Raw genomic sequence first — 26133 nt, 5'->3', positions numbered from 1 at the left:
GGCCTAAGGCAGATCGGCATAGCTGTCAGCCTGCCAGATGCTGGCCTTAGTGGGGCTCACCCCAGCCCCCTCCCGTGCCTTCCACTAAGGCCTGCTGTTTCCTACCTCAACATCAGGGGGCCTTGGTTCCCCCAGGCCAGCGCTCACGGAGGGAAGAGGCGGTGACAGGAACTGCAAACCCCTCAGGGACTCGGCAAAGGCTATCTCTCTTAAGGGGGACCCCAGCTCATGCCTGCCAGGCTTCTGGGCAGGGGTCTCACATTCTGTGCCCTCCAGCAGAGGCTGTTGAAGCTCACGAAGACTAGGGCTGTCCATGGCTTTGGGGAAACTCCAGGAGGGGTTTCCTAGGGGTAGGGGGAAGAAAAAGACAAGTTGTAAAAGTCTCACTTGACTCAACCTCTGACCCTTTGCTTTAGAGAGACTCAGGCAGAGACTAGTTAGTGCAGTTGTCCTCAGACCCATTTTACAGATAGGGAAGCTGAGGCCCAGAGAGAAAAAAAGATTGGCCTCAGGTTATGAAGAGAACTCAGGGGTCTGGACATTCAATTTTGGGCATTTCTCTCTCTCTTTTTTTTTTTTTTTGTTTTTTTTGAGACAAAGTCTCCATCTGTTGCCCAGGCAGATCCACCACTGCAGATCCGCTAGAGTGCAGTGGCGTGATCTCAGCACACTGCAGCCTCCACCTCCCGGGTTCAAACCATTCTGCCTCAGCCTCCCGGGTAGCTGGGATTACAGGCGCCCACCACCATGCCCGGCTAATTTCTTTTTTTTTTTTTTTTTTGTATTTTTAGTAAAGATAGGGTTTCACTGTGTTAACCAGGCTGGTCTCGAACTCCTGACCTTAGGGGATCCACCAGCCTTGGCCTCCCAAAGTGCTGGGATTACAGGCGTGAGCCACCGCACCCGGCCAAATTCTGGGCATTTCTCTCAGGCAAAAGCCACATACCAATCACACTTACCCCAATAAGTTGCAGCACCTGTTGCACCATGCCTTACACACTTACCTGCCCCACGAACACCCCCAATATCCATCCCAGGTTCATACCACGTGACCACCTATCCAGGCCCATGCACCCCTCCCAGTCACACACACACCCATCCCCTACCCCCAGTGCTGCCTGGAACTGCACTCTGGTCTACATTCCCCATCCTCTGTCCCCTAGACCTGCCCCCCGAAGTCCCCTGCCACACAGCCCCATCTAAGCAAGCCCAGCCTCCACCTCCACACATTGATCTCCCAAAGGACTCCTTGTATATTTGCCCCAAAACATCAGCTCCCAGAAAACACCCCTTTCAGGCCCCCAACCTTCTTACACATTTATCCCAATTGACTCCGTGCACAACCCTACTCCCCACTGCATCACAAACCACAGACACCTGTGCACACACGCACACATGCACCCCGGCACTATCTCCTATTCTCATGCCCTCTGGCATGCCTGCCCCACTCATCAGGCCCAGGCACCCCTGCCCTACTCCACCCACACACCCATGACTCCACACAACTCCCACACATGCACCAGCTCTCCAGAATCCTTTGCACACCTCGCCCCCATAAACACCCTCAACCCCAGCACACACATACACGTACACACGCAACACAACCAGAAAGAATATTCTTCTCGTCCTACGATCCCCCTGGAAGGTCCCCAAGCCTCCTGCCTGCTCATTCCAAACCTTGACTGAGCCGATTTCCTCGCCAAAGCTTTGCCCTCTCATCCCCAACGCCAGGACCCAGGGAAGGGACTGTGACCCCCACCCACCTACGCCCCTCACTCACCGCTCACGATCACAGGCCGGGGCTTCCTGAACCCTCGCAATGACACCCGCCCGGACCCTGCCACCGAGGATCCAAGGGGCGCTGGGACCTTGCGCTTTGCTCTACGCGGGTCTCAGCGCCCCGGGCCCGCTGCGCGCGGGGGCGGGGACGGGGCGGGGCGACGGCCTCCCAAGCTCTGTCCCTCCGCGGCGTCCGGCGAGGGGTCCCTGAAAGCCGACGTCAGCGTCCAGGAACGGGTTCCTACGACTCCCGGGGGTCTGGGAGCAGGCGGGAATCCTCGGAGAACTGCAGCCCCTTCCTCGTGAGCCCAGGCCCAAGCTCTGCCGGAGGAGGGGGCACCCCGGATTCTCCAGGGCCTTCCTGGCTTGGCCCCGCCTCCCTTCCCCTTTGCGCAATAATAGCCAATAATAATAACAGCAACAAGAACCGTGCGCCCTGTTCTAAGTGCTTTGCAAATAAACTTACATACACATGTATTCCTCAGCACAACCCTAAGAGGCATAATCGTTTATTGTCCTGTTTCACGCGGGAGGAAACTGGCAAGCCGAGGTTAGGTAAATTGCCTAAGGGTACATCATTGGTTCATTGAGGGCAGACTGTACCCAAGCCCTGTGTTAAACGCTTTACATTCACCATCGCATTCATTCTTCCTCTCAGCTCCGGGTTTTTCTTGTTGTTGTTGTTGTTGTCGCTGCTATTTTACTTTGGTTTTTTTGTTTGTTTGTTTTGTTTTGTTTTTGAGACGGAGTCTTGCTCTGTCGCCCAGGCTAGAGTGCAGTGGCGTGATCTCGGCTCACCGCAACCTCCGCTTCCCGGGTTCAAGCGATTCTCCTGCCTCAGCCTCCCGAGTAGCTGGGATTACAGGGGCAAGCCACCACGCCCAACTAATTTTTGTATTTTTAGTAGATGAGATTTCGCCATGTTGGTCAGGTTGGTCTTGAACTCCTGACCTCAGGTGATCTGCCCGCCTCAGCCTCCCAAAGTGTTAGGATTACAGGCGTGAGCCACCGCGCCCGGCAGGTTTTTTTTTTTTTTTTTTTTTTTTTAAAGACGGGGTCTTGCTCTGATCGCCCAGGCTGGAAGGCAGTGGCGCAATCATTGTTCGCTTCAGCCTCAGACTCCTGGGTTCACTGCAGCCTCGGCCTCCCAAAGCGGTGGGTTTACAGGTGTGAGTCTCCGCGCCTGGCCTATTTTGTTTTGGGGTGTTTTTTTGCGGAGGGGTGCTGAAGGGGTGTTGGCTTGTTTTTAATCCCTGTTTTGCAGATAAAGAAACGGGCTCACGGGCCGGGCGCAGTGGCTCACGCCTGTAATCGCAACACTTTGGGAGGCCAAGGCGGGCGGATCACGAGGTCAGGAGATCCAGACCATCCTGGCTGACACGGTGAAACCCTGTCTCTACTAAAAATACAAAAAATTAGCCGGGCTTGGTGGCGGGCGCCTGTAGTCCCAGCTACTCGGGAGGCTGAGGCAGGAGAATGGCGGGACCCGGGAAGCGGAGCTTGCAGTGAGCCGAAATCGCGCCACTGCACTCCAGCGGGGGAGACAGCAAGACTCCGTCTCAAAAAAAAAAAAGAAAAAAAAAAAGAAACGGGCTCACTTGCATGCTCACTTGGCCACAGTAAACAGCTGGTACCAAGCCCAGCATATTGTAACCCCGGGCTGTGTTCCTGTGGCCCTTGCTAAGCCAATGGGTGAGGAGGAAGCAGAGGCAGGTGGGGTAGGAGTTTCTAGGGAAAGAAGGCTGAGGAGTGGGGTCCAGTAGGGGGTGATGCTCTGATTGTCACGTGGTACAGTGATGTTCATGAGTCAGCATTTGGACCCACACAGACCTGGTTTCCTTTCCAGGCTCTTTTGTTTGTTTGTTTGTTTGTTTGAGATGGAGTTTCACTCTTGTTGCCCAGGCTGGAGGGCAATGGCGTGATCTCGGCTCACCACAACCTCCACCTCCCAGGTTCAAGCGATTCTCCTGCCTCAGCCTCCCAAGTAGTTAGGATTACAGGAATGCGCCATCACACCTGGCTAATTTTGTATTTTTGGTAGAGATGGGGTTTCTCCATATTAGTCAGGCTGGTCTCGAACTCCCGACCTCAGGTGACCCACCCGCCTCAGCCTCCCAAAGTGCTGGGATTACAGGCGTGAGCCACCGTTCCCAGCCCCTTTCCAGGCTCTTTAAGTCACTGAGTGTGTGGCCTCTAGACAATGCCTTCACCTCTCTGAACCCCTATTTCTTCACCTGCAAAATGGGGATAATGCTCCTTGCCTCTTATGTGATAACATATGTAGAGTACTTAGAGTTGCTGCAACAACAAATGTCCAACATTGGGAGCCTCTCTGAACCTATTTTGGTTCAGGTGCTGCCTAGGAAATAGAAAAATAAAAAATAAAAAGAACAAATATCCAACATTTATCCAAAGCCTGGCAAAGAAAGCACTCTGAACACATTTGATGATGTTTATTAATATTATTTACATCCATCTCCATCGGACTGATTACAAGACTATCCTCGTCTTGCAAGCTTCCACCTCCTTCATGGAGCCTTGTATAGGCCTCCCTTCCCAGAAGCCCTCCGTCTCACCAGACTGGAGGATTCCCTGGCCTTTGTGGGGCCGGAGTTCCCTCGCTCCAGGGCTCCAGGGCTCCTTGCCAAGAGTCCAGATGCTGGCGCTGGCACCGGCCCCACTCCCAGGGAGAACAGATGGCGTCTGCAAGTGCACTTGGCTCAGCCAGTTTCTGGCAGACGACAGAAGCAGGGAGACCCACGGGAGGGTAGACGAGAGCGTGAGGGGGCAGGATTGTTTTACTCAGGAGGGATGCCCTGTTACTTTCTATCTCAACCTTGCTCTCATTCTTTTCATATTTCTATGAAGCATACTGTAGGCCAGGTGCTGTGGCCCACGCCTGTAATCCCAGCCCTTTGGGAGGCCGAGGAGGGAGGACTGCTTGAGCCTAGGAGTTTGAAACCAGCCTGGGCGACATAGCAAAACCCCAGTCAGCAAGGCTGGAGTGCAGTGGCACGATCTCAGGTCACTGCAACCTCCATCTCCTGGGTTCAAGCCATTCTCCCACCTCAGCCTCCCAAGTAGCTGGGATTATAGGAACCTGCCACCATGCCCAGCTAATTTTTGTACTTTTAGTAGAGACGGGGTTTCACCATGTTGCCCAGGCTGTTCTCAAACTCCTGACCTCAAGTGATCTGCCCGCCTTGGCCTCCCAAAGTGCTGGGATTATAGGCATGAGCCACCGTGCCTGGCCAAAAACGATTAAAAAAAAAAAAAGAAGAAAGAAAAGAAACACACTGGCCGGGCATGATGGCTCATGCCTATAATCCCAGCACTTTGGGAGGCCGAGGTGGGCGGACCACAGTCAGGAGTTCAAGACCAGCCTGACCAACATGGTGAAACCCTCTCTCTACTAAAAATACAAAAATTAGCCAGGCGTGGTGGTGGGTGTCTGTAGTCCCAGCCACTCGGGAGGCTGAGGCGGGAGAATCGCTTGAACCCCGGAGGCAGAGGTTGCAGTGAGTCGAGATCACACCACTGCACTCCAGCCTGGGCAACAGAGTGAGACTCCGTCTCAAACAAAAAAAAGAAAAAGAAAAGAAAAGAAAAGAAACATACTATATCTTTTTCTTTTCTTTTTTTTTTTTTTTTTTTTTTGAGACGGAGTCTCGCTCTGTTGCCCAGGCTAGAGTGCAGTGACGAGATCTGGGCTCACTGCAAGCTCCGCCTCCCAGGTTCACGCCATTCTCCCACCTCAGCGTCCCCAGCGGCTGGGACTACAGGCGCCCACCACCACACCCAGCTAATTTTTTGTATTTTTAGTAGAGATGGGGTTTCACTGTGTTAGCCAGGATGGTCTCGATCTCCTCCTGTGATCCGCCCGCCTCGGCCTCCCAAAGTGCTGGGATTAAAGGCGTGAGCCACTGCACCCGGCCTTAAACATACCATGTATTTTTCTTGTTTGTAGTTTGAATCCTCCCACATCAGTGTCGACACAACAAGGGCTGAGATTTGATCTCGTTTTTTCACTACTGTGCCTCACGGCCTAAAACAGTGCCTGGCACAAAGTGGGTCTTTATTACATATGTGTGGGATGGGGGCATAAATTCCCATCAGCCTCCAGCCTCAGTTTTTCACCAAATCATTGAGCTCTGTGGGTCTCCTCATCCCTCTAGGCCATCCTAGAGATTAATTCACTGCCAGTGAGAGCTCTCTGGCTGCCCTTAGCCTTGTACAGTCTAAGAGGCTACACCTCTTAGTGTTTGTGACAGGTCTGGAATATTAAACATGAGATTCCAGCTGGGCACGGTGGCTCAAGCCTGTAATCCCAGCACTTTGGGAGGCTAAGGTGGGAGAATTACTTAAACCCAAAAGTTCAAGACCAGCGAGGGCAACAAAGTGAAATTTTGTCTCTACAAAAAATAAACAAAATCAGCTGGGTGTGGTGATGCATGCCTGTGGTCCAAGCTACTCGGGAAACTGAGATAGGAGGATTGGTTTAGCCCAGGAGGTGGAGGTTGCAGTAAGCCATGATTGTGCCACCGCAGTCCAGCCTGGGCAACAAAGTGAAACCCAGTCTCAAAAACAAAAACAAAAACAAAAACAAAAGATCACGAGATTCCAGCAAGGACTGTCAACAGAGACTGAAACTATTAAGTTATTGGGTGAAAATCTGATTTGATAAAGAACAGGATATTTATTTAGTCTCAAAGTAGCTTCCCCTAGATTACTTATTATAACAAAAAAAAATTAATAGAGAAAATTGGCAAACATCACGTTAATCAGATGATACAAGTTAATATCACCATTAACAGGACAAATTGACCTTAGTTGCCTCTGATCTGAAGCAAAGAGGGAGACACATATCATTTCTTTGGTTTTCCTGCCAAAATGCATAACTTAAATCTAATAATAAGAAACATGAGACAAAGCCAAAATGAGGGACACTCTACAAAGGAGGTCGCCTATAACCTTCAAAACATCAATGTTATGAAAAAACAAAGTAATAATAATAATAACAATAAAATAAAGCGCTGGCCAGGTACAGTGGCTCATGCCTGTAATCCCAGCACTTTGAGAGGCCGAAGCAGGAGGATTGCCTGAGCCCAGGAGTTCCAGGCCAGCCTGGGCAACACAGTAAGACCCCCATCTCTCCCAAAACTTTTTTTTTTTTAAAGGAAGTCTCACTCTGTTGCCCAGACTGGAGTGCAGTGGCGCAATGTCAGCTCACGGCAAATTCTGCCTCCCAGGTTCAAGTGATTCTCCTACCTCAGCCTCCGAGTAGCTGGGATTACAGGCACGCACAACCATGCCCAGCTAATTTTTTTGTTTTTTTTTTTTGAGGCGGAGTCTCGCTCTGTCGCCCAGGCTGGAGTGCAGTGGCGCGATCTCGGCTCACTGCAAGCTCCGCCTCCTGGGTTCACGTCATTCTCCTGCCTCAGCCTCCCAAGTAGCTGGGACTACAGGCGCCCGCCACCACGCCCGGCTAATTTTTAGTATTTTTAGTAGAGACGGGGTTTCACCCTGTTGCCCAGGCTGGTCTCGAACTGCTACCCTCGAGTGATCCCCACCCCCGCCCCCTACTGCCTCAGCCTCCCAAAGTGCTGTGATTACAGGCGGGAGCCACTGAGACCACCCTCTCTCTCCAAAACTTAAAAAAAAAAAATTAGTCGAGCACGGTGGCACACACCTGTAGTCCTAGCTACTTGGGAGGCTGAGGTGGGAGGATCACTTGAGTCCAGGAGTGGCTGTGATAGCCACTGCACTATAGTCTGAGTGACAGAGCAAGACTCCAAGTCAAAAAAAGGGGGGTCAGGAAGGAAAAAATCCTGTTGCATGCTACGACCTGGATGACCCTTGAGGACACTATGCTAAGTGAAATAATCCTGTCATAAGAGGACAAATACTGTAGGATTCCACTTACATGACGTACTTAGAGTAGTCACATTCACAGAGATAGAAAATAAGATAGTGGCCGGGTGCAGTGGCTCATACGTGTAATCTCAGCACTTTGGGAGGCTGAGGCAGGCCGATCACGAGGTCAAGAGATCGAGATCATCCTGGCCAACATGGTGAAACCCCATCTCTACTAAAAATACAAAAATTAGCTGGACTTGGTGGTGTGTGCCTGTAGTCCCAGCTACTCGGGAGGCTGAGGCAGGAGAATCACTGGAACCCAGGAGGTGGAGGTTGCAGTGAGCCAAGATTGTGCCACTGCACTCCAGCCTGGAGACAGAGCAACAGAAAGAAAGAAAGAGAGAGAGAAAGAGAGAGAGAGAAAGGAGGGAGGGAGGGAGGGAGGAAGGAAGGAACGAAGGAAGGAAGGAAAGAAGGAAGGAAGGAAGGAAGGAGTGGATAGTGGGCCAGGCGTGGTGGTTCACACCTGTAATCCCAGTACTTTGGGAGGCCAAGGCGGGCAGATCACCTGAGATCAGGAGTTCGAAATCAGCCTGGCCAACATGGCAAAACTCCGTCTCTACTAAAAATACAAAAGTCAGCCGGGCATGGTGGTGCATGCCTGTAATCCCAGCTACTTGGGAGGCTGAGGCACAAGAATTGCTTGAACCTGGGAGGCAGAGGTTGTGGTGAGCTGAGATCTCACCACAACACTCCAGCCTGGGTGACAGAGCAAGACCCTGTCTCAAAAAAAATAAAAAACAGGCCAGACACAGTAGCTCACGCCTGTAATCCCAGCACTTTAGGAGGCCAAGGCGGGCTGATCACCTGAGGTCAGGAGTTCGAGTACATCCTGGCCAACATGGTGAAATCCTGTCTCTACTAAAAATACAAAAATTAGCCAGGCGTGGTGACACATGCCTGTAATCCCAGCTACTTGGGAGGCTGAGGCAGGAGAATCGCTTGAAGCCAGGAGGCAGAGGTTACAGTGAACAGAGATCACGTTGCTACACCACAGTCTAGGCAACAGAATGAGACTTCGTCTCAAAAAAATAAATAGGTGGCCGGGCACGGTGGCTCACGCTTGTAATCCCAGCACTTTGGGAGGCCGAGGCGGGTGGATCACAAGGTCAGGAGTTCAAGACCAGCGTGGCCAATATGGTGAAACCCCGTCTCTACTAAAAATACAAAAATTAGCTGGGCGAGGTGGCATGTGCTTGTAGTCCCAGCTGCTCAGGAGGCTGAAGCAGGAGAATCAGTTAAACCCGGAAGGCAGAGGTTGCAGTGAGCTGACACGGTGCCATTGCACTCCAGCCTGGGCAACAGAGAAAGACTCTGTCTCAAAAAAAAAATAAATAAATAAATAAAATAAAAATAAACAAATAGGTGGGGCACAGTGGCTCACGCCTATAATCCTAGCACTTTGAGAGGCCGAAGCAGGCGGATCACCTGAGGTCAGGAGTTCAAGACCAGTCTGACCAACATGGAGAAACCCTGTCTCTACTAAAAATACAAAATTAGCCAGGCATGGTGGTGCATGCCTGTAATACCAGTTACTCGGGAGGCTGAGGTGGGAGAATCACTTGAACCTGGGAGGCAGAGGTTGCGTTGAGCTGAGATCACGCCATTGCACTCCAGCATGGGCAGCAAGAGTGAAACTCCATCTCAAAAAATAAATAAATAAATAAAGTAAAATAAATACATTGAAAGAAAATAGGATGGTGATTACCAGGAGCTGCAGAAGAGGGGGGAATAGGGGAGTTGTTTTGTTTCAAAAATGTGTTTAGTTTGCAAAAATTTTAGTTTTGCAAGATGAAAATGGTTGTGGAGATTGGTTGCACAATGCAAATGTACTTAACACTATTGAACAATACAGTTTTAAACAGTTAAGATGGTAAATGTGTATTTTACCACAATTAAAAGGCTTATTTATTTATTTTTATTTATTTATTTTGAGACAGAGTCTCGCTCTGTCACCCAGGCTGGAGTGCAATGGTGCAATCTCGGCTCACTGCAACCTCCACCTCCTGGGTTCAAGTGATTCTCGTGCCTCAGCCTCTCGAGTAGCTGGGACTACAGGCGCTCGCCACCATGTTCGGCTGCTTTTTTTTGTAGTTTTAGTAGGGATGGGGTTTCACCATGTTGGCCAGGCTTGTCTCGAACTCCTGACCTCAAGTGATCTGCCTGCCTTGGCCTCCCAAAGTGCTGGGAATCCAGGCATGAGCCACCGCGCCGGGCCTTTTTTTTTTTTTTTTTTTTTTTTTTAGAGGTGCAGTCTTACTTTGTTGCCCAGGCTGGAGTGCAGGGTGCCATCATAGCTCACTGCAGCCTGGACTTCCTGCATTCAAGGCATCCTCCGGCTTCAGCCTCCAAAGTAGCCGGGATGGCCAGGCACGGCCATACATGGCAAAACCCCATCTCTACTAATTAGCTGGGCGTGGCCGCAGGTGCCTTCAATCCCAGCTACTTGGGAGGCTGAGGCAGGAGAATCACTTGAACACAGGAGGCAGAGGTTGTGGTGAGGAGAGAGCGCACCATTGCACTCCAGCCTGGGCAACAAGAGCGAAACTCAGTCTCAAAACAACAACAACAACAACAACAAAAACGAAGTAGCCGGGACCGCCGGCTGTGTGCCATACTTGGCTTAAAAGCATTTTGTTTTTGAGACAGGGTCTCACTCAGTTGCCCAGGCTGGAGGGCAGTGGCACAATCACAGCTCACTGTAGCCTCCAACTCTCAACCTAAGCGATCCTCCCACCTCCGCCACCAGAGTAGCTGGGACTACAGGGGCATGCCACCACACCCAGCTAATTTTTTATAGTGATAGGGTTTCATCATGTTGTCTAGGCTGCTCTCAAACTCCTGGATTCAAGCAATCTGCCCGCCTTGGCCTCACAAAGTGCTGGGATTACAGGTATGAGCCACTGTGCCCAGCCCCATATTCTATTGGCTAGAAGCAAATTACAAAAACTAGCCATGCTGAAGTGAAGGAGACTTAGGCTCCACCTACTGAAAGGCGGCTGCCCGAGCATTTGTGGATATATTTTAAAACAGCTTCAGGCCGGGCACAGTGGCTCACACCTGTAATCCCAGCACTTTGGGAGGCTGAGTCAGGTGGATCACTTGAGGTCAGGAGTTCAAGACCAGCCTGGCCAACATGGTGAAACCCCGTCTCTACTAAAAATACAAACATTACCCGGGTGTGGTGGCACATGCCTGTAATCCCAGCTACTTGGGAGGCTGAGGCAGGAGAATTGCTTGAGCCTGGGAGGCAGAAGTTGCTGTGAGCCCTGGCCCACAGAACGAGACTCTTTCTCAAAAAAACCCAATAACCCCCCCCCCCAAAAAAAGGTGACAGGTTTTCACTCTGTCACCCAGGCTGAAGTACCTTGGCATGATCACAGCTCACTGCAGCCTCAAACTCCTGGGCTCAAGGGATCCTCCTGCCTCAGCCTCCTAAGTAGATGGGACTGCAGACATGTGTCACCACGCCCTGCTATTTTTTTTTTTAAACGTTTTCGAAGAAATGAGGGTCTCACTACGTTGCCTAGTCTGGTCCAGAACTCCTGGCCTCAAGTGATCCTAATGCTTTGGCCTCTCAATGTGCTGGGATTACAGACAGGCATGAACCACCAGGCCTGGCCAACTTTCGATAATGTGGTTAGATAATTCAAACTTAAAGCTGTTGGAACTTTAAATTATTCCAAGCCTTGAGAGGAATGTTGCTATGTAGCCTGAGTCACGTAGCATGCAGTTACAACTTTTGCTTTTTCCTGTAAATGATTAAGAATGACCAAGCAGTGCCAGAGATAAGATCACCTCAGAACATTACTCCTAGGCCGGGTGTTGTGGCCTCACATCTGTAACCCCAGCACTTTGGGAGGCAGAGGTGGGAGGATCACTTGAGCCCAGGAGTTTGAGACAAGCCTGGGCAACATAGTGAGACCACGTCTCTACAGAAAAATTTATTGAAAAATTAGCTGGGCATGGTGGCACACACCTGTAGTCCCAGCTACTGGGGAGGCTTAGGCAGGAGGCCTGAGCCTGGGCATTCGAGGCTGCAGTGAGCTGTGATTGTGCCACTGCACTCCAGCCTGGGTAACAGAGCAAGATCTGTTTGTTGTTGTTGTTTTGTTTTGTTTTTGAGACGTTGTCTCACTCTTGTCCCCCAGGCTGGAGTGCAATGGCACGATCTCAGATCACTGCAACCTCCGCCTCCCGGGTTCAAGTGATTCTCCTGCCTCAGCCTCCCGAGTACCTGGGATTACAGGCGCCCGCCGCCATGCCCAGCTAATTTTTGTATTTTTAGTAGACACGGGGTTTCATCATGTTGGCCAGGCTGGTCTTGAACCCCCGACCTCGTGATTTGCCCGCCTCAACCTCCCAAAGTGCTGGGATTACAGGCGTGAGCCACCGCGCCCAGCCCCAGAGCAAGATCTTATCTCAAGAAAAAAGAAAGGAGAAAGAAAGAGTACTCCTCCTCCTCACAGAATGTTAACGCAATCTTCCCTGCAGCATAGCAAGATGTACTAATGAAACTGTTGTAACATATGTACTGGCCTTGTAGCCTGGAATAACCTCTATAGTTGATCATATTTTCCTTTCTTTTCTTTTTTTTCTTTTTTGAGAGTAGAAGTCTGGCTCTGTCGCCCAGGCTGAAGTGCAGTGGCGCGATCTCGGCTCACTGCAACTGCCGCCTCCCAGGTTCAAGTGATGCTCCTGCCTCAGCTTCCCAAATAGCTGACACCACAAGCATGTGCCACCACACCCATCTAGTTTTGGTATTTTTTAGTAGAGACGGGGTTTCACTATATGTTGGCCAGGCTGGTCTCGAACTCCTGACCTCAGGGTATCCACTCTCCTTGGCCTCCCAAAGTGCTGGGATTACGGGCATGAACCACCGAATCCGGCCTCAATCATATTTTCTGAATCTCATTATTTATGGTTGACAATAATTTATTTTCTTTTATTTAACATGTATACATGGGAGCCTTCAGAATGAAGACCTCAGCCGGGAGCAGTGGCTCATGCCTGTAATCTCAGCACTTTGGGAGGCCAAGGTGGGCAGATCACCTGAGGTCAGGAGTTTGAGACCTGCCTGGCCAACATGGTGAAACCCCGTCTCTACTAAAAATACAAAAATGAGGCAGGAGGTGCCAGTCAGGTTGTGGAGAGCCTTGTCATGCATGATAAGACTTTGGCTTTTACCCTGAGTGAAATGGGGACCACTGGAGGGGTCTGAGCAGATGGGACCTGACTTAGGTGTTCACAGGGTTCCAGCTGCATGTGGGGTACAAACTAGAGGGGTTGGGAAAGGGGACCCCAGAGACAAGGTCCCTGTCATAGTCCAGGTGATAAATGAACTTGGACAGATCAAGGTGCAGGGCGACAAAGAGGTGAGAAGTGGGATTTAGGGTGTATTTCAAAAGTAGAGGCAGTAAGATTTCCTGATGGACAAAATGGGGGCTTGAGAAAAGAGAAAGCAAGGCTGGTGCCACCACTAGGGGACCAGGAGCCCCAAGAGCTGAAAGGTTAGAGCTGTCTACCTCACCCACACAGCATCCAGAAATAAATAAATAAATAAATACATTTTCCCCAGCTCCAGCTTAAAGGACAGAAAGATCATTTAAAAGTGAAACCTCTGCCAGGTGCAGAGGCTTACTCCAGCCTGGGCAACAGAGCAAGATTCTGTCTCAAAAAAAAAAAAAAAAAAAGTAAATAAATAAAATAAAAAAGAAAATACAAAAAGTAGCTGGGCCCAGGCGAGGTGGCTCATGCCTGTAATCCCAGCACTTTGGGAGGCTGAGGCAGAAGGATCACATGAGGCCAGGAGTTCGAGACCAGCCTGACCAAAATGGTGGAACTCCATCTCTACTAAAAACACAAACATTAGCTAGATATAGTGGTGGGTGCCTGCAATCCCAACTACTAAGGAGGCTGAGACAGAAGAACTGCTTGAACCTGGGAGGCGGAGGTTGTGGTGAGCAGAGATCATGCCACTGCACTCCAGCCTGGGCGACAGAGGGAGACTCTGTCAAAAAAAAAAAAAAAAAAACCCGGCCGGTCACGGTGGCTAACGCCTGTAATCCCAGCACTTTGGGAGGCTGAGGCGGGTGGACCAACTGAGGTCAGGAGTTTGAGACCAGTCTGGCCAATATGGTGAAAACCCGTCTCTACTAAAAATACAAAAATTAGCTGGGTGTGGTGGTGCATGCCTGTAGTCCCAGCTACTCGGGAGGCTGAGGCAGGAGAATCGCTTGAACCCGGGAGGCAGAGATTGCAGTGAGCTGAGATCGCACCACTGCACTCCAGCCTGGATGACAGGGGGAGACGCCATCTCAAAAAATAAAACAAAAAACCAAAATTATAACGAGGGTGCAACATTTCAATAGGATAATATTTATATTAAACAATTCAATGGAATACTTCACTAGTTGATATATGCATTATTAATGGGGTCTCGCTATATTCGAACTTCTGGCCTCAAGAGCTCTTCCCGCCTCAGCCTTCCAAAGGGCTGGGATTACAGTCATGAGCCACCGCGCCTAGCCAATGGTAGCTTGTAAATACTTTGTATCTATTGGCCTGGCTGGGTGGCTCACGCCTGTAATCCCGGCAGTTTGGGAGGGAGAACTGGGAGGATAGCTAGAGCTCAGGAGGTCAAGACAAGACTGGGCAACATAGCAACATAGCAACATAGCAGGACTCCATCTCTTAAAAAAAAAAAAAAAAAGAATTAGCCAGCCGTGGTGGTGCATGTCTGTGATACCAGCTACATGGGAGGCTGAGGTAGGAGGATCCCTTGAACCCAGGAGTTAAGAGGCTGCAATGAGCTGTGATCGAGCCACCGTACTCCAGCCTGGGTGACAGAGTGAGACCCTTTTAAGGAGCCTTGATGGGACCTGATGACTGGCTTGATGTGGGAAATGATGGCATCTAGGATGGCATCCAGGGACAACATCTCCATTTCTTGATTGATAAATCAATCAATAGGAAAGAGGATTTTCCGCAAATAAGGGAATCTTAGATCCTCATTTCTCTTCGCTACCCCAACCGCTCCTTGCTCAGAATCAAGCAGTAAATGAACTTGGTAGTAGCTCCGAGAAGGAAGTTGGACCGAGAAGGAAGTTGGACTTATCCAACTTCCTTCCTTCCTTGTCCTTGAGAAACCTAGGGGAACTCTAAAACGGAAGCAGAACCCACTCCCCAACTTCTCCACTCTCTGAATGAGGAGTGATTTTTTTGCTTTGTTTTCCAGTTACAAGGCAGTGGATGTACACGAGGTCCTGGAAGGAATTCCCCCTTGGTCCTGGTTCAATCTCTGATTTGTGATCCCGGACCACAGAGAGCTCTTCGGTGGGGTAGGCGCAGCACGGAGCAGTTAGGGATTTGCTTTTTTGGTAAAGAGAGTATCTGGGAGAAACTGCACTCAAACTTCCTCAGCCACACTCAACATGGCAGCTTCCTCGCCACGCCCAAAATGGCGGAACCCTTTGCCGTAGCTGGAGAGACGCTATTTTCCCAAAATGGAGCGGAGGAGGAAAATGTCCATCACAGCTTAACCCCGCCCCCCGCAGACGGCTAGCACCAATTAGTAGCGCGGAGAGCGAGTACAAAGCTAGGAGAGGAGCCTGCTGTTGCCCCAGCAACAACCACGGAAACCAAGGCGAGAGCGGTCGCGGAAGTATCGCGGCTTACATATCTCGCAGCCAGGCGGGTCCTGGGAGAGGCGCGAGCCAGGCCTGGTCGGCGCCCGCGGAGAAAAGAAGCAGTCAAGCCCACGAACTACAACCCCCGTTGCCACTTTCGCCTCTCCTAACCGTTAGGTGCGCTAAGGTAGGAATGACGCATGCGCTGCGCTTAGAGGAGGGGCTAAGTCGGACCTGAACTCATAACGCATGCGCCTTATGGAGCTTGCTGGGGGAGGGAAGCAGGGTGGCCGACGTGACGCGGAAGGCGGGTCTTTTGCGCTCGTGGGTGGAGCCATAGCCCCTTCGGGCGGGGCTTTCCGCCGACCTGAATCCGAAAAGGTTATTTTGGACTTCCCAGAGTTAAATGCTGGTTCCCCAGACAAGGGTCCCCCCATTTTTTCCAGGCTTTCATGGGTTGGCAATTAGGATCTGTGGTCAAGACCTCAGCCTCAGGGGTGTGACGAAGCTAGCTTGGAATCCTAGTACTACCCTTTACTTGCTGGGCCTCAGTTTCCCCCCCTGTCAAATGGAGATAATACACTTACCTCACAGGGTTGTGATTATATTTTTCCCCTCCCAGGGCCATGGCTGAGGTGCACGTGATCGGGCAGATCATGGGGGCCAGCGGTTTCTCGGAAAGTAGCCTCTTCTGCAAGTGGGGCATTCACACAGGTATTCCCCCAGGCCTGGTTCATTTCCACACCAAGACCCCTAGCCTAGAGGCTACATGCTCCTTCCTCCACCCCTTAACGCAGCCTCTTAACCTCATTTCCATCAGTTCTCAGTACTCCAGGCCCAGCCCACACCCTGTCCACATGAGTCTCAAGCTCCCATCTTTGTGTGTGTGAGGGGTGGGATACAGACAGGGTCTCTCTCTGCGCCCGGGCTGGAGTAAGGTGGTGTGATCATAGCTCAGTGCAGCCTCGAACTCTCGGACTCTAGTGATCCTCCGGCCTCAGCCTCCTGAGAAGCTGGGACTACAGGCACGCACCACCAAGTCTGGCTAATTTTTTTTATTTTTTGTAGAGACAGGGTCTCGCTATGTTGCCCAGGCTGGTCTCAAACTCCTGGGCTCAAACAGGCCACCCACTTCAGCCTGTCAAAGTGCTAGGATTAAAAACGTGAGCCGCCACATCCCAGGAAAGTAATTTTGTTCATGCTTCCCCAACTGAGGCCCTATAGAGTCATGGTATAGTGTAATGGTTAGGGTCATGGGCTGCCAGATCTGCATTTAAATATTAACTCCCCCACCTATTAATTGGAGACCTTTGGACTTGACCACTTTGAGCCTCAGTTTCCTTGTTTCAAAGTGAAGCTAATAGTAGCTAAGAAGCAGCACAGGTTTGAGGTTAAGAGCACAGACTGCCTGGGTTCAAAACCAGTTATTGCTTGTTAAGGCACCCTTGGGCTGATTATGTGACCTTGGGCACTTCTCTTCACCTCGACTTCCTTGTTTGTACAATGAGAGTCATAGAAATATTTACCTGTTGAAGTTGTCATAAGTACTAAACGAGTATCAACAGCACTTAGAATAGGAATAGGGCTGGAATAGGAAGTGCTCATTCAGTGTTTGCCTGGCTTATACAAGACTTTGATGGGGTCTTGTTTGTAAAGCCTGGGGTATGTTGTTGCCTGGCACAGATAAATGTCCATGAAACAGATGTGGCCATTTGGCATTACCATGTCTTCAGGCCTGAGTCCTAGTCCCTTTTTTTTTTTTTTTTTTTTTTTTGAGACTCGTTCTGTTTCCCAGGCTGGAGTGCAGTGGTGCAATCTCTGCTCACTTCAAGCTCAGCCTTCCGAGTTCACGCCATTCTCCTGCCTCAGCCTCCTGCATAGCTGGGACTACAGGCGCCCGCCACCATGCCCGGCTATTTTTTTTTTTTTTTTTTGTATTTTTAGTAGAGATGGGGTTTCACTGTGTTAGCCAGGATGGTCTCGATCTCCTGACCTTGTGATCCGCCCATCTCGGCCTCCCAGAGTGCTGGGATTACAGGCGTGAGCCACTGCGCCTGGCCCTTTTTTTTTTTTTTTTTTTTTTTTTGAGACAGAGTCTCACTCTGTAGCCAAGCTAGAGTGCAGTGGCACGATCTCGGCTCACTGCAATCTCTGCCTCCTGGGTTCAAGCGATTCTCCTATGTCAGCCTCCCGAGTGGCTGGGACTACAGGCACCCGCTACCACACCCAGCGACTTTTTGTATTTTTAGTAGAGTTGGGGTTTCACCATGTCGGCCAGGCTGGTCTCGAACTCCTGGCCTTAAGTGATCCGCCTGCGTAGGCCTTCCAAAGTGCTGGGATTACAGGTGTGAGCCACAGTGCCTGGCCCCTGGGTCCTTTTTGATTCTACAGGTAAGTGAGGTGGAAGTTGAAATTCCCAGGAAATCGGAACCCCCCAGCTGATGGATGAGAGGCAGGCTCTGGAGTCAGACTTGGTTTCCAGGTTGGACCACTCACCTTCTCTGTGACCCTGGGCAGAGGCTGTCCCCTCTTGGAGCCTCAGTTTCCTCATTTGTTCTTCATAGGGCTGTTGGGAAATCTTGCTTTTAAGAAGCCTGACTCAGGGCCCTCAACTCAGCCCAGAAGGGAGTAATGACTAACCTGATTTTTATTATTTCAGGGAGTTGCTGGGGATGTTGATCCAGCCAAGAATACTGAGGCAGTTGGATGAAAGGCTTGGGCTCTGCAGTTAGAGCTGAGTCTGAATCCAGTCCCATGATGGGACCTTGGTCTGCTATAGTCACTGCTATGTCACCAGCATGGAAAACAGTGCTTGGCACATAGCAGGTGCTGAATAAATGTTCATGAACTCACCTTCTCAGAGCCTGTTTCTTTACCTGTTAAATGGGGATTATATTAGCTCCCACCTCCTAGGATCACTTATTTGTCCAAGAAACATTTATTGAGCACCTTCTGTATACCAAGAGCTGGGTTTGTGGTCTTGGGGATCCAGCAGTGTGCAAGGTCCCTGTTTTCCTGGGCCATACAGTAGGGGAGACAGAAAATAAATAAGCAGGCCAGGCGCGGTGGCTCATGCCTGTAATCCCAGCACTTTGGGAGTCCAAGGCGGGCAGATCACCTGAGGTCAGGAGTTTGAGACCAGCCTGGCTAACATGGTGAAACCCCATTTCTACTAAAAATACAAAAAAAATTAGCTGGGCATGGCGGCGTGTGCCTGTAATCCCAGCTACTCGAGAGGCTGAGGCAGGAGAATCGCTTGAACCCGGGAGGCGGAGGTTGCAGTGAGCCGAGATGGCGCCATTGCACTCCAGCTTGGGCAACAGGAGCAAAAGTCTGTCGCAAAAATAAATAAAATAAAATAAATAAACAGATAAACGAGTGCAGTTGGGTGTGGTGACTCACCCCTGTAATGCCAGCACTTTGGGAGACTGGAGCAGGAGGATCACTTGAGCCCAGGAGTTTTGAGACCAGCCTGGGCAACATAGTGAGACCCCCGTCTCTACAAATAAATAAAAAATTAGCAAAGCATAGTGGTGTGTGCCTGTCGTCCCAACTACTTGGGAGGTTGAGGTGGGAGGATTGCTTGATCCTGGGAGGTCAAGGTTGTAGTGAGCTGTGATTGTGCCACTGCACTCCAGCCTGGGTGACAGAGGGAGATCTTGTCTCCCCCCACCCCCCCAAAAAAAGAAAGGAGCACCGTGATTCCAGACAGTGGTAAGTGCTAGGATGAAAAGAAATGATGTGGCAGGGACTAGTGTTTGGTGAAGAGGGTCAGGGAGAACCCCTCTGTGGAAGTGGCACTTGAGCTGGGCCCTGAAGGATGAAAACAAAAGCTAGGGATGGGGACACCCAGGAGCAGAGCTTTCTAGGCAGAGGGAACAGCCAGTGCAAAGGCCCTGAGGTGGGGAGACAGAAGTGGGACAATGAGGCCAGAGGGTGATGAGGGAGGGGAGAGTAATGGGAGATGAACTCAGGGAGGGGAGCAAGAGCCAAGCCACGTGGGCCATGGTGGAGAGTCTGTAAACTGGGGGGTGAGGAGGGGATCAAGAGTCCTAGAGGGTGGATTAAATGAATGGATTGCCTGAAGTGCTTAGCATAGCATCTGGGATTTAGTTAGTACTCGGTACATTTTCTTTTTTTCTTTTCTTTTTTTTTTTTTTTGAGATGGAATTTCGCTCTTGTTGCCCAGGCTGGAGTGCAATGGGACCATCTTGGCTCACTGCGACCTCCGCCTCCTGGGTTCAAGTGATTCTCCTGCCTCAGCCTCCTGAGTAGCTGGGACTATGGGCGTGCGCCACCACACCCAGCTAATTTTTGTATTTTTTTAGTAGAGATAGGGTTTCAGAATGTTGGCCAGGATGGTCTCGATCTCTTGACGTCGTGATCTGCCTGCCTTAGTCTCCCAAAGTGCTGGGATTACAGACGTGGCTAATTTTGTGGGTGCGTGTGTGTGTGTTTTTAGTAGAGACAGAGTTTCACCATTTTGGCCAGGCTGGTCTCGAACCCCTGACCTCAAGTGATCCACCTGCCTCAGCTTCCCAAAGTGCTAGGATTACAGATGTGAGCCACTGCGCCCATCCTAATTTTTGTATTTTTAGTAGAGATGGGATTTCGCCATGTTGGCCGGGCTGGTCTCAAACTCCTGACCTCAGGTGATCAGCCCGCCTCAGCCTCCCAAAGTGCTGAGATGACAGGCGTGAGTCACTGCGCCCGGCTTGTTTGTTCATTTTTTGAGATGGAGTCTCACTGTGTCACACCAGCTGGAGTGCAGTGGTGCAATCTCGGCTCACTGCAGCTTTTCCAGCGATTCTCGTGCCTCAGCCTCCCGAGTACCTGGGATTACAGGCACCTGCCACCACTCCAGACTAATTTTTGTATTTTTAGTAGAGACGAGGTTTTGCCATGTTGGCCAGGCTGGTCTTGAACTCCTGACCTTAGATGATCCACCCCCCTAAGCCTCCTAAAGTGCTGGGATTAGAGGCGTGAGCCGCTGCGCTCAGCCTTAATTTTTATATTATTTGTAGAGATGGGGTTTTGCCATGTTGGTCAGGCTGGTCTTGAACTCCTGGACTCAAGCAATCTACCTGACTTGGCCTCCCAAAGTGCTGAGATTACAGGTGTGAGCCACTGTGTCCTACCACTCAGTGTATTTTAGCTATCATTATCACCCCTCAGTAGGATCGAAATTGTTATGTGTGTTTCAGGATGCGCTCCTGGAGGGTACCCCTGGCCCCATCTTAATCCTTGGACTAGGCTTGTAAATATGGGGTGAGAATCGTAATAAAATGATATTGAAGACTTATCCCGCGCTCACTATGCTCATTACCCATTCATGGATTAATGGGTTAATGGATTAGTGGGTTATCATGGGAGAGGAAGTGGTGGCTTTATAAAATGAGAGAGAGAGACGTGAGTGGCATGTTAGCACACTAGCCTTGGGACTCTCTGAAGAGTTCCAGCAAGAAGGCTCTTACCAGATGGGGCCCCTCCACCTTGGTCAGTCTCCTATAACTGTGAGATAGAAATTCCTTTTCTTTATAAATTACCCAGTTTTGGATATTATGTTAAGAGTAACAGAAAACAAATGAAGACAATGAGGAATGCATTATTACTCAGCTCATTTTATAGATGGGGAGACCAAGGCAGAGAAAGCTAACTTGCCCAAGGTTGCAGAGGCAGGAAGAGGTAGTGCCAGGATTTGAACCCAGATACTTGGTTCCAGAGTCCATGCTTCGTAACCCCTACCAGTAGATGCCACAGAGAAACAGTCCTATAGCCACAGCGGCATCCCCTTCCCGATGGCTGCCTCCCACCCCTCTATGTCCCGGCTCTCACTGCAGGGGCGGCATGGAAGCTCCTGTCAGGCGTGCGGGAGGGCCAAACGCAAGTGGACACCCCGCAGATAGGGGACATGGCTTACTGGTCCCACCCCATCGACCTGCACTTCGCCACCAAAGGTCTTCAAGGTGGGTATCACACCTGGACCCGGGGCCAGGCTGAGGGGAGGGGGCCAGTAGCCTCTGAGGCCCCTGGGGCTGGGAACACCAAGACCTGTCCCTGCTCCCCATACCACGTAGATCCCTTTTGCAGCCAAGTCTGGCCCTGGAGAGGCTGAGCTAAGGCCTTCCCAGGCCTGCTCAATAGGCGATCCCAAGTTTGTATGATTAGGGCAGAGGCCAGGGTGGAGCAGGAGGTGGGAAGGTGGGGGTCAGGGTGGGAGGGGAGGTGGCATCCAAGTAAAGAGACAAAATGAGAGTCTCCAATAAAGGAAGCCGGGAGGCAGGGTCTGAGAGAGGCAAGGGCTGTTTCTCCAGGAAGGGCTCCTCGGCTTGAAAGTAGAGCTGCTGCTCAAAGGGGAAATCAGTACTGGGGGAGGAGCGGCATCAGAAAGCCTTTCTAGTAGAAAATGTGGGTTCCTGGAGATGAGTTGATTCTGAGAAATTGCCTAGGTAAATGTGCCATATATTTCACCAATATAAAGAACGTCTACCTGGTGCCTGCCCTGTGTCCAGCCTGTGTTATGCCAGGGAGACATTGAGGATCAAGGCAGTGCCCCTTAGCCTTGTCCTCACAGGGTTCACCGTCCTATGGGGGGACACACCTCTCTCCAGACAGTGGCACCTCAGAGTGGGCAGGACTAAGAACGGTGATTTGGAGAGGCCGTGGGAGCCCAGAGGAAGTGCCTGACTCTGTCAGGGAGGTCAGAGAGGGCTTCCTGAAGGAGGGGGCTTCTGAACTTTGCTGTGAAGGGCCAGCGGAGCTAATAAGGCAGAGGGATAGAAGAAGGTTCTAGGCAGAGGGAGCTACGTGGAAGACTCAAAGGGGAAAGTGAGCCAAGGGCATCTAGTGGATTGAGGGAGAGCGGGACGGCAGAGGGGAAAGGTAGAAGGGGACAGGCCATGCAGGGCCTTGAGTGCCAGGCTGAGGAGCTGAGGCCATCTCCTGAAGGCACTTGGGAGCCAGAGCAGGTAATGGACAAGTGAGATTTCACCTTTTTTTTTTTGCAGACAGTCTCACTCTGTTGCCCAGGCTGGAGTGTAGTGGCAAGATCTCAGCTCACTGCAACCTCTGCCTCCCAGGTTCAAGCAATTCTCCTGCCTCAGCCTCACAAGTAGCTGGGACTACAGCCGCGTGCCACCACATCTGGCTAATTTTTGCCTTTTTTTTTTTTTTTTTAATAGAGATGGCGTTTCACCAAGGTGGTCAGGCTGGTCTCGAACTCCTGACCTCAGGTGATCCGCCTGCCTCGGCCTCCCAAAGTGCTGGGATTACAGGCATGAGCCACCGCGCCTGGCCGAGATTTCACTTTTAAATAATCTTTCTGTCTTTTAAGCTGGAGCTGGGGAAAAAAAAATCTTTCCGGTGCTGTGTGGGTGAGGTGGGCAGCTCTAACCTTTCAGCTCTTGGGGCCTCCAGTCCCCCAGTGGTGGCACCAGCCTTGCTTTCTCTTTTCTCAAGCCCCCATTTTGTCCATCAGGAAATCTTAAACTGCCTCTACTTTTGAAATACATCCTAAATCCCACTTCTTACCCTTTTCTCGCCCAGCACCTTGATCTGTCCAAGTTCTTCTCTCACATGGACTATGACAAGAATCTTGTCTCTGGAGTCCCCTTCCCCAACCCCCCTGGTCTGCACCCCACATGCAGCTGGGACCCTGTGAACACCTAAGTCAGGTCCCATCTCTACTCTGCTCAGAACCCTCCAATGGTCCCCATCTCACTCAGGGTGAAAGCCATAGTCTTAGCATGCATCACAAGGCTCTCCACAACCTGGCTGGCACCTCCTTCCCGTCTCCCCACCTCATTCTGCTCTAGCCATGCTGTCCCCACCAGGCACACTCCGTCTGGGCTCCAGCCATACTGTCCCCACCAGACACTCCCCCCCTCAGGGTCTTGGCACTTGCTGTTCCCTCTGGCTAGGAGCACTCTTCCTCTAGATGGCCACATGGCCTACTCCCTTCCTTCCTTTTAGCATTTGCTCAAATGTCACCTTCTTAACGAAGCTTCCTTGATCCCCTTCTTGCTAAAGCGGTATCCCCACCCTCACCCTCCCCAGGTCTGTTTTCCCTCACAGCAATTACCACCATCTGATCTACCCTATAATTTGCTTATTTACTACATTCGTTGTCTAGGATATCAGCTTCACGGGGGCAGGAATTTTTGTCTGCCATCCATGTTCATGTCTGCCGTGTCCCCAGCTAGCTAGAACAGAGTCTAGCACAGGAGAAGGGATCAGCATGAGATGAGATGGGGCTGGATCTCCAAGGGCTTTGACTACCAGACTGAGGAGCTGAACTGTGTTCTGAGGACATGGGCAAAGCTATGGAAGGAGAGAAAGATGCTTCCAGATGCCAGGTGGAAGGTGGATTAGAGAGGGGCAAGAAAGAAGGCCCTGGGCCCAAAGAGAGCAGGGCAGGGACATGAGGAGGGAAGGCAGGAGGTGTCCCTGACAAGGCCCATGGTGGTTACCTGGGAACTGGAGGAGCAATGGGCTGCCCTGACATGGGGTCATGGAGGAGGATAACACAGAGAGGAAATTCAGCAGAGGTCTGATTAGAAGGGCCTTGAATGTTGAAGAGGTTGGACTTTATACTGAGGGCACTGGGGAGCTATGGAAGGATCCTTAGCAGGGGAGTAACATGGATTTGGAAAGATCACTTTGGCTGCTGTGTGGGGATAGATAAGACGGTGGGAGCCTAGAAAGGAGGCTGGGTTGGAAACTCTGGGACAGAAACCCAGAGAGGAAAAGACTGGGCCTGGGGTCTCCAGTGAGTATCAGGGAGTGGGGAATCAGCAGGAGTCTGGTCCCCACCCATCCCTCCTTTCCCCTCTCCCTCCTTTCCTGCAGGCTGGCCCCGGCTCCATTTCCAGGTGTGGTCCCAGGACAGCTTTGGCCGCTGCCAGCTTGCAGGCTATGGATTTTGCCATGTGCCCAGTAGCCCGGGCACCCACCAGCTGGCCTGCCCCACGTGGCGGCCCCTGGGCAGTTGGCGAGAACAGCTGGCACGGGCTTTCGTGGGTGGTGGGCCACAGCTGCTGCATGGGGACACCATCTACAGTGGGGCCGACCGCTATCGCCTGCACACAGCTGCTGGTGGCACCGTGCACCTGGAGATCGGCCTGCTGCTCCGCAACTTCGACCGCTACGGCGTCGAGTGCTGAGGGACTCTGCCTCCAACGTCACCACCATCCACACCCCGGACACCCAGTGATGGGGGAGGATGGCACAGTGGTCAAGAGCACGGACTCTAGAGACCGTCAGAGCTGACCCCAGCTAAGGCATGGCACCGCTTCTGTCCTTTCTAGGACCTCGGGGTCCCTCTGGGCCCAGTTTCCCTATCTGTAAATTGGGGACAGTAAATGTATGGGGTCGCAGGGTGTTAAGTGACAGGAGGCTGCTTAGCCACATGGGAGGTGCTCAGTAAAGGAGAGCAATTCTTACAGGTGTCTGCCTCCTGACCCTTCCATCCCTCAGGTGTCCTGTTGCCCCCTCCTCCCACTGACACCCTCCGGAGGCCCCCATGTTGACAGACCCTCTTCTCCTACCTTGTTTCCCAGCCTGACTCTCCTTCCGTTCTGGGTCCCCCTCCTCTGGTCGGCTCCCCTGTGTCTCATCCCCCGGATTAAGCCTTCTCCGCCTGGTCCTCTTTCTCTGGTGACCCACACCGCCCGCAAAGCCACAGCGCATCTGGATCACCCGCTTTGGTGGCGCTTGGCCGCCAGGAGGCAGCACCCTGTTTGCGGGGCGGAGCCGGGGTGCCCGCCCCCTTTCCCCCAGGGCTGAAGGGACCCCCCTCAGAGCCCGCCCACGCGAGATGAGGACGGTGGCCCAGCCCCCCCATGCCCTCCCCCTGGGGGCCGCCCCCGCTCCCGCCCCGTGCGCTTCCTGGGTGGGGCCGGGGGCGGCTTCAAAACCCCCCGCCGACCCAGCCGGTCCCTGCCGCCGCCGCCCTTCGCGCCCTGGGCCATCTCCCTCCCACCTCCCTCCGCGGAGCAGCCAGACAGCGAGGGCCCCGGCCGGGGGCAGGGGGGACGCCCCGTCCGGGGCACCCCCCCGGCTCTGAGCCGCCCGCGGGGCCGGCCTCGGCCCGGAGCGGAGGAAGGAGTCGCCGAGGAGCAGCCTGAGGCCCCAGAGTCTGAGACGAGCCGCCGCCGCCCCCGCCACTGCGGGGAGGAGGGGGAGGAGGAGCGGGAGGAGGGACGAGCTGGTCGGGAGAAGAGGAAAAAAACTTTTGAGACTTTTCCGTTGCCGCTGGGAGCCGGAGGCTCGGGGACCTCTTGGCGCGACGCTGCCCCGCGAGGAGGCAGGACTTGGGGACCCCAGACCGCCTCCCTTTGCCGCCGGGGACGCTTGCTCCCTCCCTGCCCCCTACACCGCGTCCCTCAGGCGCCCCCATTCCGGACCAGCCCTCGGGAGTCGCCGACCCGGCCTCCCGCAAAGACTTCTCCCCAGACCTCGGGCGCACCCCCTGCACGCCGCCTTCATCCCCTGCCTGTCTCCTGAGCCCCCGCGCATCCTAGACCCTTTCTCCTCCAGGAGACGGATCTCTCTCCGACCTGCCACAGATCCCCTATTCAAGACCACCCACCTTCTGGTACCAGATCGCGCCCATCTAGGTTATTTCCGTGGGATACTGAGACACCCCCGGTCCAAGCCTCCCCTCCACCACTGCGCCCTTCTCCCTGAGGACCTCAGCTTTCCCTCGAGGCCCTCCTACCTTTTCCCGGGAGACCCCCAGCCCCTGCAGGGGCGGGGCCTCCCCACCACACCAGCCCTGTTCGCGCTCTCGGCAGTGCCGGGGGGCGCCGCC

At 52.2% G+C, this 26133-nt stretch overlaps 2 protein-coding genes across 9 annotated transcripts in view; one reads left to right on the top strand and one right to left on the bottom strand.

The window, feature by feature from the left end:
* TMEM91 (transmembrane protein 91) overlaps positions 1-25038 on the bottom strand; it is a 30472-nt gene extending 5434 nt beyond the window's left edge. Inside the window, exons 1-2 of one of the 6 annotated variants that reach the window (XM_063701367.1) lie at positions 24869-25038; positions 106-344 (exon numbers count right to left, since the gene is read on the bottom strand). In XM_063701367.1, the coding sequence (XP_063557437.1) occupies positions 106-344; positions 24869-25010 (381 nt within the window). In that variant the 5' untranslated portion in view covers positions 25011-25038. Of the gene's footprint in view, positions 1-105; positions 345-15372; positions 15494-24868 lie in introns of those variants that run through there. The other 5 variants (XM_063701365.1, XM_063701366.1, XM_063701368.1 and 2 more) reach the window with 5 other exon arrangements.
* Positions 15297-24767, top strand: B9D2 (B9 domain containing 2). 3 transcript variants are annotated; one of them, XM_055369507.2, is made up of 4 exons: positions 15297-15510; positions 15946-16037; positions 21164-21289; positions 24171-24767. In XM_055369507.2, exons 2-4 carry the CDS (start codon positions 15950-15952, stop codon positions 24482-24484), a joined length of 528 nt encoding a protein of 175 aa, XP_055225482.1. In that variant the 5' UTR covers positions 15297-15510; positions 15946-15949; the 3' UTR covers positions 24485-24767. The 3 variants fall into 3 exon arrangements, with proteins under 3 accessions (XP_055225482.1, XP_018870689.1, XP_018870690.1); XM_019015144.3 differs by having other exon boundaries at positions 15322-15500; XM_019015145.3 differs by lacking the exon at positions 15297-15510 and adding an exon at positions 15530-15704.
* Positions 25039-26133: the final 1095 nt, after the last annotated feature.

Source organism: Gorilla gorilla, chromosome 20 (assembly GCF_029281585.2).
Source record: "Gorilla gorilla gorilla isolate KB3781 chromosome 20, NHGRI_mGorGor1-v2.1_pri, whole genome shotgun sequence".
In the NCBI taxonomy this organism is placed as follows: Eukaryota; Metazoa; Chordata; class Mammalia; order Primates; family Hominidae; genus Gorilla; species Gorilla gorilla.
The sequence above is the reverse complement of the archived record's forward strand: the minus strand, read 5'-3'. Positions and strand labels throughout refer to the sequence as shown.